We start from the raw sequence: 12,739 nt of genomic DNA on the forward strand, positions 1-12,739 counted from the left end.
CTGGAGATTCTGCTCGAAGAATGACATCCACGTGGTCATCACCCCAGCCAAATCCCCAACCGGAAGGAAGTGCACGGCTTACTAAATGCCACGCCTTACGCTTTTCTTCTTCCCTGCGGCCGTGCAATGCATCTATTGCCACTAGTCGATAGCACCGCTCCGAGCCGTCAGCCGTTAATCCTTGTGCTGGGGGCTTAGTATCCAATAAGCGTGTTAAGCACGATCTATGGCAATCTACAGCGGAGATCCGCTACACACCACCATTGCTTTATCACAGCTTTCCCATGACTAGACATGCAGTTTTGAGATGGTAGCGCTTGAGCCTCGCAGATCATGAAATCATGTTTCTTTCTAGCTATCCGGGTATAAAAAGCTACGACGTGGCTGTATGTGTCGGTGACCTATTATAGCTTCTTTTTGCAGGACGGATATTGCATCTGCAATGCGGCATTTTACCACGATACTGGGTCTCTGCACCGCCATTGTGGCATCTGAATCGGATGGCGCTACCTTGCTCCAACAATTCTTCGCCCCAGGCCGTCTCCTTGGCAATTTCTTTGGCAACCCAGGAGTGAACGGGACATACGATTATGTTGTGGTTGGGGCTGGTCTTGCCGGAGCTCTTACGGCATCTAGACTTGCAGAGGCGTTGCCACACATGACGGTTGCTGTGTTAGAAGCTGGCTCTTTCTATGAGATTTCAAATGGCAATTACAGTCAAATGTGAGTGAGAAATGTAATGGCGAGTATATGGATGTTTACGATTCGATTGCTGCTAGACCGTACTACTCTACCTTGTATAATGGGCCAAACGCGGACGACTATCAGCCGTTGATCGATTGGGGATTCTTTACGGAACCCATGCCAGGTGCTAATGGACGGCGATTCTTCTATGCCCAAGGTAAGACTCTTGGTGTACGTTCAATCAGCTCAACTCTTACGTTTGCGAATTGTAATTTAACATTGCTGTAGGGCAGCTCAGCACGAAACCAGCAAATTTACCATAGGTACGGCAAGACCTCTCCAACATGTTGATACATGCAACTGACCGCTGTCTCTAGAGCAACCAAAGGTTGGTATGCAACCATGGCCAACATAACGGGAGACCCGGCATACCTATGGGACAACATGTTACCTTTCATGAAGAAGAGCTTCTCTTTTACACCACCAGATATCACATACCGTGCCGAAAACTCCAGTGTAAATTTTACACTGTCCAGCTTCGATAGCCCCGGAGGACCGGTACACTTAAGCTATCCAAAGTACGCGCAACCGATATCCTCATTCGGCCCTCAAGGCTACGCCGCAGCTGGAATCAAACCAGCCAACGGTTTCTTAGATGGAAACCTGCTCGGATACGGATACTGGCCCTTCACCCTGCGTCCCACAGACAGCACAAGAAGCAGCACGGAGAGCGCTTTTCTCTCTCGAACAGCTGCCAGGACCTCACTGAAGATCTACCAGTCATGCATGGCGCGCAATCTACTTTTCGATGCGAACAAGCGCGCTTTTGGCGTCAACGTCACAGTCGCTGGAAAAAGGCCCTTTGTCCTTCACGCGCGGAAAGAAATCATCGTATCTGGCGGCTTCATAAACTCGCCACATCTCCTCATGGTCTCTGGCATCGGACCGCGAGCAACGCTCGAAAAATACAACATCCCGGTGGTCTCTGATCTCCCGGGCGTAGGCCAGAATCTGCACGATACCCCCGCCCTCGGCGGCATCATCCACGCGTCCAGCGTACCTGGTAGAAGCGGCTGGACACGCACTGCGGAATCATTCAACGACGCCGTAGAATCGTACCTCAAGAACGGGTCTGGACCACTCAGTAGTCCCGCCAGCGACTTTGCCGCGTGGGACAAATTCCCCGAAGCATACACGCGCAACATGAGCGCGTCCACGCAAGCATATCTCCAGGACCTCGCTTCCGACTGGCCGAATGTAGAATACGTCCTGCAAGCTTCCGAGCGCGTGCTTTCCGCGACCCAAGCAGCCAGCAACACAGGCGTGCTCGGCGCCATCCTCACGTCCGCCTCGAGCAGGGGCAACATCACCATCCAGTCTGCCGACAACAGCGTCGTCCCGCTCGTCTACACCGGCTGGCTCGACTCCCCCGAAGACCAGGAAATGGCCGTTGCGGCATACAGGCGCGCGCGCGCCATTGCATCTGGTATTTCTGCGTTTGGCGCCGAAATCGCACCAGGGGCCAATGTCACGACTGATGCTGAGATACTACAGTATATCCGCACAAAGGGCATCGGCGCGATTCATCATGGGGCTGCGACGTGTGCGATGGGGCGTACTGCTGCTCGGGGAGCTGTGGTGGACTCCAAAGCGAGGGTGTTTGGGGTTAAGGGCTTGAGGGTTGTGGATTCCAGCTCGTTGCCGTTTAGCGCACCGGGACATACGCAGGGCGTTACCTATGCGCACGCTGAGAAACTGGTTCAGGATGTGATTGATGCTGCGGTTGGGTAGTAAAATCAGAAGTACTGGGTTGTAGATGGGTGTTGGCTGGTTTTTAGAGAGCGCCGGAGATGAATACTACGTCTCGCTTCTCACAGTGAGCGCACCAGCTCTGTGGTATAGCTCGGAGCCGAATTTTTGTTCCTGAGCAGTTCTAATGTTTGGATGGTAAGTACTGATCTCGTCGCAAATGTGCCACACGATGATCGCTCTTTTGATATCAATGCTGAAGGCTTTCTCATAGGTTGCCAGCCTGGCATGACCACGATACATGGCCGTTGGAATCTGTGACGATAAGCAAACTCGTCTATTTTGTGACGAAACCATATGGTGTAGTATTAACTTTTCTTCTCAAATTATTTGTCTATCAATCAATCATATATTACATTTTACTTCTTCGACATATTTCTAGATTACCACATTCATATCTATACACCTGTGCTCCTCGATGTACCACTTGCTAAACCACTCGGTGTAGCAGCACTTGTTGCACCTGTAGTCGTACCACTTGATAGACCACTCGTCGTGGCACTGGTTGTGCCAGTCGATGTGCCGCTTGATGTTCCAGCTGGCGTTGCAGCTAACAGTCCAGCTACTGTTCCAGATGAAGTACCAGACGATGTACCGGACGATGTGCCAGACGATGAACCAGTAGATGCCCCAGCCATTGCAGCACTCGCCGTACCATTACCAAAGTACGCACAATGGATGAGATATGTCGAGGTTTCCGCGCTGAACCCTTCCAAAATAACCGCGCTAATCGTCTTGAGAGAGAAAGCGCTGTTGCTCGCGGTGTAAGCCGAAAGGGGGATTTTCAGGACAACAGGAGAACCGCTCAGAGTACCATAAGCACTGCTTGCCACACTGGCTCGCTGAAGCATTGTAGAAGCAGCACAGCCGTTGCCACCACTCTGCAGCTGCACATTGAAGCTTGCACCCGCCTTTGCTGTGACGTTGAGATAGAGGAAGCCAGATGTGGAAACATCGACGCAGCTCTGCAGCGAGTACCAGTAAGATCCAGAGACAGAAGGTTGCAGAGCCAGACCGCCGTCCTTGATATACGGTGCAACCGCCATGGTCCCGTCGTCGCTCTGCGCATTGCCATTGGCATTGCGGTCCACGTTCTTGGAAGTGCAGTAGTTCAACCACGCGGTATCAGGGCAGTTGCACGTCTGATTCGATGGCACGGCTGCCGTGGAAGTCAAACTGACACAGCCGACCTTGATCTGCGCATTAGAGGGGCTGAACGCCGACAACGCGATGCTGTCGAGCCTGCTCGAGTTCATTCCAGGGAAATCCGAAAAGGGAATGTTTGCGATTTGGTACGAGTCAGTGCCGGAAAATGTCGCGTACGAACTGATGGGAACCGAAGATGCAGGCGACGTCAGTGTACACTCAACATCCGTCTTCCAGCGCATCGAAACTTGGAAATTGGTGCCTGCGGCAGCCGCAACGGAGAGCTGAATGCCTGTTGCATTCACCTTGTTCGCATTGTAGCAGGTGCTGGAACTAAATTGAGAGTACCAGTATGAGCCGCTGTTAGAAGTCATGCTGAGTGAGCCGTCGTTAGTGACGGAATATGCAGCCAGAGATCCTTCATCAGTCGAGGCGCCAAGAAGTGAATTCGTCCGTGGGGGTTCGGACGCGAATGTGCACGAGTTGAGGATAGTGCCTGAGCAAAGCGCGCAACCAGGGCTATCAATAGGTCCTGTAAAGACCAAGGATTGAAGACGATAGGTTGAGCCTGGAGAACTGAAGTTGGTCATGATAAATGACTGGAGATACTTGGCGTTAAAGGAAGTCGGGAAGCGCGAGAAAGGAACCGTGATTTGTGTCGGTGCACTGTTGAAGGTGATCGGGACATAAGATGTGAGCGCGTTGGTGTTGCAGCCCTGAGTGCCATACTTGAAACCAACATACGCGGTTGAGCCTTGCGGACCGGAAACGGAGAGCTTGATCGCATTGTAAGAACCGTTGACCGCTGCGCAGCCAGATGGCTGTGCGAGCAGCGTGTAGAACAAGGACTTCGCGTCGCGAGGGACGAGATCCACGGATCCACTGGCGACTTGCTTGTAAGCCTGCATCGTCTTGTTGTCCGACATGGAACCTCCAAGGGCGTTGGTCTGCGTTTTGAATTCAGTCGGATCGCAGAAGTCAAGCACAACATAGCCAGAGGCCTTCGCGCAACGTGCATCGGCAGCACCTGCGGGAGGTCCGCCCAGAAGAGAGATCCATCGTAGCGTGAAGTTGCTTGCAGCAGAACCACCATTGGGTGTGAAGTTGCGTAGTGTGATGCGACTCATGGCATCAGTACGGAGTCCCGAGAATGCCGAAAGAGGGATTGTAATGTTTGTAAACTTGTCCTGGCCCAAGGTAGCATACGACTTGGTGTTGACGGTAGAGGTAGTACCAGTACCAGAGTTCACGACAACGTCAAAAGAGCCACCAGCCGGACCGCGCGCATTTAGGGAGACTGCAGTGTACCCGGTGGCGTTCAGATTCACTCCGTCGATAGCAGTATCGGTGTAAAAGTATGAGTTCGTGTTCGCAGGCAACAGCTGCATTCTCCCCAGCTCTGAGAGTTTTGCAAACGTCATCGAATTGTTGTGGTCGGTATCGCCGAAGACGTTGTTGATGCCAGTGATCCACCGATCAACATTTTGGAAGGACTCGATAGCAAGGCCCTGAGTACGGTCTTCTCCTGGGGCTGTCACACATCGCTTTTGGATCTTGATGTTATCAATGTAAATGGGCGTAAGGGCTGGTGAGATGTTGCCGATACGTATTCCGCGAACATGCTGCATATCCTGCCCGACGAAGTCTGACAATGGTATGGTAACCGTATGATTCAGACCGTCTGCAGCGGCGTATGCGGACACATCCAAGTATGTGGCGCTTGGCTTTTCAGTGTTGCACCCGGAATCGTACGAGACAAGTTGTACGTAAAAGGTGGTTCCTTGAGGAGCGACCATGTCAAAGTACAGATGTGTGTAGATCGAAGCGTCGAAGCAGAAGCGTGAGATCTCCGTAAAGTACGAGTTGACGCCGCTGTTTGTAGTTGCTGTGAGCTGCAAAGTGCCGTCCACGTTGTTCGACGAAAGGCCTGTTGCAATCGTCTTCAACAAAAGTAGATTGACATTGTTGTTGCCAAAGTACAGCTCGAGAAAATCGTCAATCATAACGTCCCACGCTATGCATTCAGTATCGCCAAGCGCTTTTGGTGTGAAGTCGGGGCATGTAGAGACGGACGCGTCGAGTAAACCGACGGTGAAAGTCAGCGTGTACAGGCCCTTTGCCGTGTTGCGCAGTACTACTGCATTCGTTGTCTTGTCGTACGAAAGCTGCTGGCAGACGGAAAGAGAGCCCGTAGTGGACTTGAAGGCATAGGTCCGAGGTACTTGTATGGTGAGTCCTTCAGTAGGGCCATCCAAACGGACTGTCATCGTTACAGATGTGATACTTGATGCCGTGATGGTCACGACGGCACGGTCCCGATTGGTCCACCAGTTGGCGATTCCTGTCTGATTGAAGAAGACTGCAAAAGGACGTACGTTGTCGTGGAATGCGCGCTGGATTTGAATTTTGTCGAACAAGGCGTCTGAAGGGTGAATCAAGATGTTGTAATGACCGCCATAACGTGCCATTTTCTTGATATCGCTGATTTGGTTGGAGAAGTCCGAACCGGGAAAGATGGCACTGCTCATGTTCCCGTCACCATCGGACCACTGGAGTGGAAACTCGTAGTATGTGAGCTCCTGGAACGGTTCGCGATTGTGGGTGACTTGAAAGGGAAGGTGAGTGAGATGAGAGTTTCCGGAGCATGAAGAACCACCAATGAATCCGTTCGCGACGCAGTGCGTGGCTTGGTACTTGCTCCACGCAAGGTTTCCTGGACGATAGGTAGTGAGGTTGTAGTTGGTCTTGAATACATCCTGGAGTAGATATCTGATAAGGTATCCACTCACGCGGACTTCGCCCGATGAAGTGCCACCCGTCGTATAGAAAGTGAGTCCGCTGCACAGATGGAGGCGTGAAGTCAGTAGATGTATCATATGATTTTTGGATAGTAAAAATCTTACCTAGGACCTCCCTTTATGCATTCCTCGTCGTTCGAAGGTGTCCCGTCAGCGTTGGGTCCGCATTGGTGAATGTACGGCGCGTACCCTGCGGTGCTCCCTTGAACAAACTGTTCATTAAGAGTACCATAGGGGAAACCTGCTGCATTGGGCGAGTGGCTGACAGTGTGAGAGCCAAAATCGATATATGGGTACCCGTCAGGAGCCGTTCGAAACCCTGTGATCTGATAGATGTATGGAATGCCGTACTGAAAGTATGCATTCTCATAGGCATCGGTAATGTACTTGGTGTGAAGATTCAAGTTACCGGCGGCACCTCTATCCTGTGCGGCGGCCGCTATTCCCTGGCCATGGGGGTACGAGACGTATGTGTCGATATCCCAGGTAGTAGTGAAAGCGAGTCCCTTGTTGTATGGGACGGTCCATAGGCTTACGAATTGGGGGCTGGTAGTGACAATGTTCTTGATGATGCGTGTGCCGATATCGTACCCAGGGTAGTAATGTCCATCGTACCACTGCGAGTAGCCGCCGGCTTCATTCTGCGCCTGGATAAACAGATAGCCAAGATCCATTCCGAAACTGTACACATAGCCGCTCGAACCCGAAGGCTGGTACTTGACTATTGCTGCGCTTGTAGCCGATTTGTCTGCGCTGTCCACACCATTGTTTCGAACCTGGTATTTGCCAAGTGTTTGTGCGCCCTTGACGGGCGTGTAGCCAACATTGACAAGGCCTTCCTGAGTGTAGTTTTCATAAAAAGGCATGTTCGTGTCGTAGTAGTCAGTGAAGTCGAAACCTTGGAGAGCCTGGACGGTCGTCTCGGTGTTGGTCACCTGCAAAAGCGACCTCGCACCACTCACGTCTATAGTAGACGCAGACACTCCTGCGAGAGATTGAAGAGCGGAAGGAACCTGGCTCATGAAAATCAACCTCCCGCCCCTGGCGACGAAAGACTTGAAGGCTGAAACATGTGCAGAGGTTGGGCTGTAGCTCACGCTTGGAGACGTGTAGACAAGCAAAGTCCAGCATTGTGAAGAAATGTTCAGCGTATCGAGAACCTTGACTTGTAAACCGATGGTCTTGAGAGATAGTGTCAGGGGAAGCCTGATACGACGTTAGTTGTGATGCTGGAATCAAACGTGTAGGAGATGATGTACCAATTGGGGTCTGCTTCATAGTCTGGTAGGAAGATGTTCAACCCGGAGCTCGGCCCAGCGGCATATCTATCGGAGCGCCTTCAGTAAACGATATCCCGATATGCAATTGCTCTGCTAACCTCGATTTCGAAGGCACAGTAGGTGGCAGACTGTCCTCGGGTAGAGCTACACTGGCCGCTGCGGGCTGTGTAAGGGAGTAGATATCAGGTGATGTGATGGCCTGGCATAACTGGAGTAAAAGAAAGAAGGGCAGAAGAATCAAGGCGTGCATAGTGAACGATTTCCTTGGAAGGACAAAGAAGTCGCAGGAAGATTGATCCAGGAACTCACAAGGGCAGGCCGTGACTTTTTGGGCAAGTTGGGACGAAAAATTCCACCCGAAATACGGGACGCATTCCGCATCGCCCGGGGGCGGATGACAGATCGCCGGGTACGCTAGGCTGGCGCGCAAACCTGACAGGACAGAATGTGGGAGTGTTTCGTCAACTTCTCCACTGGGTGCGTTTTAGTAAGCCCCTAACAGCGACGGCGATATTGTAGCTGACCGTACCTGCATCGGAACCGTGTGCCTAGGCCTCGCCGCTTGTTTCAGCCACAACCATCAAAGACGCGTCGGAACGTCATGATGCGGATGGCAGGGTCGCCCTTTTTAGTCAGTATTGAAGTTTCTCGACTGGATGGAGCAATAGAGTTTGGTAGAGAGGGCGCCAAGTGCACGAGTACGAGTAGCGCGTAAGTAGTGGTACCGATGTATCCATGCCTCGCTCTCGATCGCTCACGCCTCAGGCAACTAAAACAGGTGCCAATACTCGTAGCCGAGTAGCTTGGAAAGGCCCAGACGAGTGGCAGAAGGCTGCGGGCCAACAGGTGTATTATTAGGTGTATGTAGTGCTAGGGGTGCGGAACCGTCATCATCCTAGATGGAAAAACGGGTGGCCTGACTGGCACGGGCTTGCTTGGCGCCTACGAAAAGGGGTCTGACCAGGGGCAGCTATCAATAGTATGCTATAGGTATACAGTAGTATAGATGCGGCGTGAATAACTGCTCTTTTGAAGAGCGGAGCGAGCCGTCCAGTGTCCAAAGGCAACGCGAGGCAATGCAGGTGCTGAGGCTTCGACCGTAAGTAGCTGCTTTGGCCACTGATGGGCGCCTAAGTAAGTAAGTATGGCGATCGTGGTGATCTCAAAATGATTCGTCTTGCCATGACAATGATGTGCGGAGCAGTGATAGCTCCCGCGGCGGAGGCACCAGCCCTTTGGAATCTCCACTCCTCTGGCAGAGCACTCCAGACTCTGTGCCTGGGTGGCCAAGGTCGCGGCTGAAGCGAAAATCGCCGTCTAAACGACCATGCCAGCCACCTTGGCAGTCGCCTTGGCCTAGACTATCGTTTACAACCTACTCGAACAAAGTTGACGACGACCCGCAATTACGACCGACGCCAGCCTCTCCTGGCTCTTGGCAATTTTGCTTCGCATTCACCACGTACAGTGCCCATGCAGGCGCCGATTCCGGTTGGTCCCGTTGTGCACATATTCTGAAGACGTCGTCGCCAGTCTTGTGCGTCGTGGGTGCGGGACTGAGTGCACCATCCGGCACAGCCACCTGGAGGGGAACGAATGGATTAAGTATGGGGGAGCATCAAGGCCAAGGAGCTGGCATCGCCCAAGAAATTCCAAGAAGACCCCGTTGCCGTGTAGAACTTTAACGGCCAACGCTTACTCGAAGTATTGGCGGCTCAGCCGAACCCAGCACACGACGCGCTCGCGGCTCTTGCTAGCCAGCACAAGGATTGGCTGACTGTTCATCAGAACGTTGATGGTAGGGCCGCTCGCGTGGAGATGGAATATCGTCTAAGAATGCGCTAAATGAGACAATAGGGCTTCTCGAACAGACCAGCCATCCTAAATCAACATTGCTCAGCATCCACGGCAACCTAAGGGCCGTTCGCTGTACCGTGTGTGACTACCACATTCATGTCGAGAAACCGGATGATATCCCTTATTTGCGCGCACTAGCTGACTTGAACAACCCGCCCCCCTCCGTCGCATTATCCGACCTTCCCCGCTGTCCTACTAAATGCGCCAACTTGCTGCGCCCACGCGTGGTTTGGTTCGGCGAAAAGCTCGCTGCTAATGCGACCGACACAGTGGATGAGTGGATACCAGCAGGCCACGTCGACTTGGTGATAGCTGTGGGTACAAGTTTGGAAGTCTTCCCAGCTGCAGAGTGGGTCCACACTGTACGAGCCGATGGAGCAACCCTTGCCATTATGGATGCAGACGAAGATCATCACCCGAAGGATCAAGAAGCGTCCGACTATGGCGATTGTTGGCATGTCCCAGGCGATGTTGCAGTGACTCTGTCTAGGATTCTGGAAAACTTCATGTTAGTTACAGCAGAGGCATGCGAAAAAGACACGACTAGTAGAGGCTAGTGATAAGAAGACAGTATTATGTGCATTATCATCGCAAACTTTGAAGTTTTTTGATCACCAGTCTGACATGGCGACTGACTTCGAACATACCTTCGTCATCTCCCAATTTTCGTTGGCTGTGATCTCCTCGCCAAACTTTACGTAGACATAAGAGACGAACGTCCTGCGAAAACGCCGTATTCTGCACAAACACAGCCACAGCCCCAATTCCACTAAAGTTATTCATCGCAACCTGATAAATATAGCCCTCTCCGGGTCCGAATATTGCAATAACAGGGTTGAACACATTGTTACAATCGGATCATTAAACTCGGTACTAACACGCAAAACTGAAGCATACTCGTATAGGGCCGAAGAAACAGACTTTTTCAACCAGCATATACGCTGAGTCGTCTCATGAGACCGTATAAATGCTATGACAAGTCATCAATCTGTGCTCATAGAGTATGTTAGTAATGCTCCTGTAAAGCAGGTCAGATAGTAGGTTGCAATCAAATCTAGAGAAAAAAAATATCTATTGAGGATACCTAGAGCAGCTATCTTGATGGAAAAAAAAGAAAAAAAATATAAAATAAAAGAAAGCATGAAAGAAAAATCTAGCGAGGCAGTCTAGGAAACGTCTGAATCAGGTTGTCGCTCTAAATGAGGCGAGAAGGCATCTCCATACGGCCCAAGCCATTGAGACCAAGCTTCAGAGAGCTAATGCTGTTCAGGAGGCTGAGGCTGCCACTCTCCTTGCTAACCTCATCAGTGCTCTTAACAGCAACAGTGCTAGTGACAGTGGTAGCAGCAGTGGTAGCAACAGCGCTGGTAACCGGGGCGGCACCATTGGCAATCTGCTTATCCTTTTCAATAATATCGAAAGCAAGACGGGCGGCGGTGGGAAGCTTGTTCTTGTCACCGCTGGCCTCGATGTCCAGCATCTCCTGAATCCAGGTGACCATGGACTGGATCAGGTTCTTGACGTCCTCCTTGGTGTTGTGGGCGTGCAAAAAGAGGCGCACGCGGTCCTCGCCCTTGGCCACAATCGGGAACACAATGTAGCAGCCGTTGAAGCCGTCCCTGGTGAGGTGGAAGGCGAGGTAGAGGGCGTGGCGGGGACGGCGCGTCCACAGAGGCACAATGTGCGTGATGGGTGTCTCGTGCCAGGCGCCGTCCTCGTGGACAGGCATGTCGACCATGCCCTTCTTGTACGCCTTCTTGTAGACGGGGTGCGAGGTGAGTGTGTCCAGGTAGAACAGGGTGAGGTCGTGCAGGTATTCACGGGCCTGAAGCGAGTTAGTGGAGACAGCGCTTAGAGTAGTGGTAATAGAGGCCTCACCTGCTGCATCTTCTGGGATCGCATGAGTCGGACTCCGGCTCGGCTGGATGCGAGCAGGGTGAATGGAGGCGCAACCGAGCAGATGAAGACCTTGGCCTGGTTGACAAGGAGCGAACGAATCGTGTTGTTAGATAACACACAAGCTTCACGGTATTAGCACCATTCATAGCCTTGGAAGTCCAAAAAATACTCACCTCCAGCTCCGGAAAGAGCCTTGGTAAAGGTCACCATGGTGATGGCCACTTCGTCGTTAAGACCTTGCTCCCTGACAAAACCCGTGCCCTCGGAGCCGCAGACACCGAAGCTGTGGGCCTCGTCGACAACGAATTGAGCGTTACCGTGGGGAAAGATCTCCTTGGCAGCATCGATAAGCTCGCGGAGAGGGCAGATGTCGCCATCCATGCTGTACCAGCTCTCAACACCGACGATGACGCATCGCTTGCCGGCCTTGACGAGAGGAGTAGATTCCTTGACAGCCTCCATGACTTCGATGAAGTGCTCGACGTCGTTGTGGCGGAAGGGCCTCTGGTCCAGCGCCAAGCTGATCTTCATGCCGGAAAGTGCCGTCGCGTGCATCAGCTCATCGTAGACGAGCACGTCGCCAGAGCGTGGGACGGTGGAGAAGATAGCCTGGTTAGCGGTCCATCCAGAGTGGACGACAAGGGCCGACTCGACACCCATGAGCTGGGCGAGCTCCTTCTCAAACGAGTCCTGGTATTTTGTCGTTCCATCCAAAAGACGAGATCCACCTGCACCCATGTAGAATCCGGGGTTGGCCTCGAGCTCTTTCAGGAACTCCTCCCTGAGAGCGCCCGTGTGGCCCATGCCAAGAACATCGCAGGTGGAAAAGTCGGTAACGTGACTGGGAAGGTGGATTGGGAAGCAAAGACCAGATTTGCGGGAGATGTCGAGTTCTTCTTCAATGTTGCGGTAGAAGACGGAATCGTTCTTCATGCTGGGTCCCTTGACCTTTTGGGCAACGGCCCACTCTTCTCTCCACTGGGCTCCTAAATCTTGCGTTGCCTCGGACATCTTGATTGTGGTGGTGGTGGTGGTGGTGAGGTAAATCGGGAAGCGAGAAGCTTGAAGAAACTGTGATCGGAAATGTGCGTGAGCGAAAGATGCCGAAGTGGTTGTTGAAGCCGGTGGAGTGAGTGCTGTGATGATTTGACTGTATCGTGGACAAACGTTGATTTATATATACTTGAGTCGCAGAAACGATTGAAAACTGTTGTTTTGTTCAAACAGCTAGCTTCACTGCCTGTTCCATCGCTTCGGTAACCATTG

General features: G+C 52.2%; 4 protein-coding genes across 4 annotated transcripts; 2 read left to right on the forward strand and 2 right to left on the reverse strand.

The window, feature by feature from the left end:
• Nucleotides 1-442: 442 nt before the first annotated feature.
• On the forward strand, nucleotides 443-2,475 carry SETTUDRAFT_23384 (uncharacterized protein; the record flags this gene model as incomplete). Its single annotated transcript, XM_008031866.1, has 4 exons — nucleotides 443-723; nucleotides 780-915; nucleotides 973-1,007; nucleotides 1,062-2,475. 4 exons carry the CDS (start codon nucleotides 443-445, stop codon nucleotides 2,473-2,475), a joined length of 1,866 nt encoding a protein of 621 aa, XP_008030057.1.
• A 406-nt stretch (nucleotides 2,476-2,881) lies between these two features.
• Nucleotides 2,882-7,967, reverse strand: SETTUDRAFT_142138 (uncharacterized protein; the record flags this gene model as incomplete). The annotated part of the gene is made up of 4 exons (XM_008032250.1): nucleotides 2,882-6,477; nucleotides 6,543-7,643; nucleotides 7,697-7,762; nucleotides 7,816-7,967. The coding sequence occupies 4 exons, from the start codon at nucleotides 7,965-7,967 to the stop codon at nucleotides 2,892-2,894; spliced, it is 4,905 nt and encodes a 1,634-aa protein (XP_008030441.1). The 3' UTR covers nucleotides 2,882-2,891.
• Nucleotides 7,968-8,793: 826 nt separating this feature from the next.
• On the forward strand, nucleotides 8,794-10,131 carry SETTUDRAFT_34885 (uncharacterized protein; the record flags this gene model as incomplete). Its single annotated transcript, XM_008031932.1, has 4 exons — nucleotides 8,794-8,816; nucleotides 8,922-9,390; nucleotides 9,437-9,515; nucleotides 9,575-10,131. The coding sequence occupies 4 exons, from the start codon at nucleotides 8,794-8,796 to the stop codon at nucleotides 10,129-10,131; spliced, it is 1,128 nt and encodes a 375-aa protein (XP_008030123.1).
• Nucleotides 10,132-10,769: 638 nt separating this feature from the next.
• On the reverse strand, nucleotides 10,770-12,484 carry SETTUDRAFT_156992 (uncharacterized protein; the record flags this gene model as incomplete). Its single annotated transcript, XM_008032251.1, has 2 exons — nucleotides 10,770-11,399; nucleotides 11,654-12,484. The coding sequence occupies 2 exons, from the start codon at nucleotides 12,482-12,484 to the stop codon at nucleotides 10,770-10,772; spliced, it is 1,461 nt and encodes a 486-aa protein (XP_008030442.1).
• Between the last annotated feature and the right edge of the window lie 255 nt (nucleotides 12,485-12,739).

Source organism: Exserohilum turcica, assembly GCF_000359705.1.
Source record: "Exserohilum turcica Et28A unplaced genomic scaffold SETTUscaffold_7, whole genome shotgun sequence".
NCBI classification, from domain to species: Eukaryota; Fungi; Ascomycota; class Dothideomycetes; order Pleosporales; family Pleosporaceae; genus Exserohilum; species Exserohilum turcicum.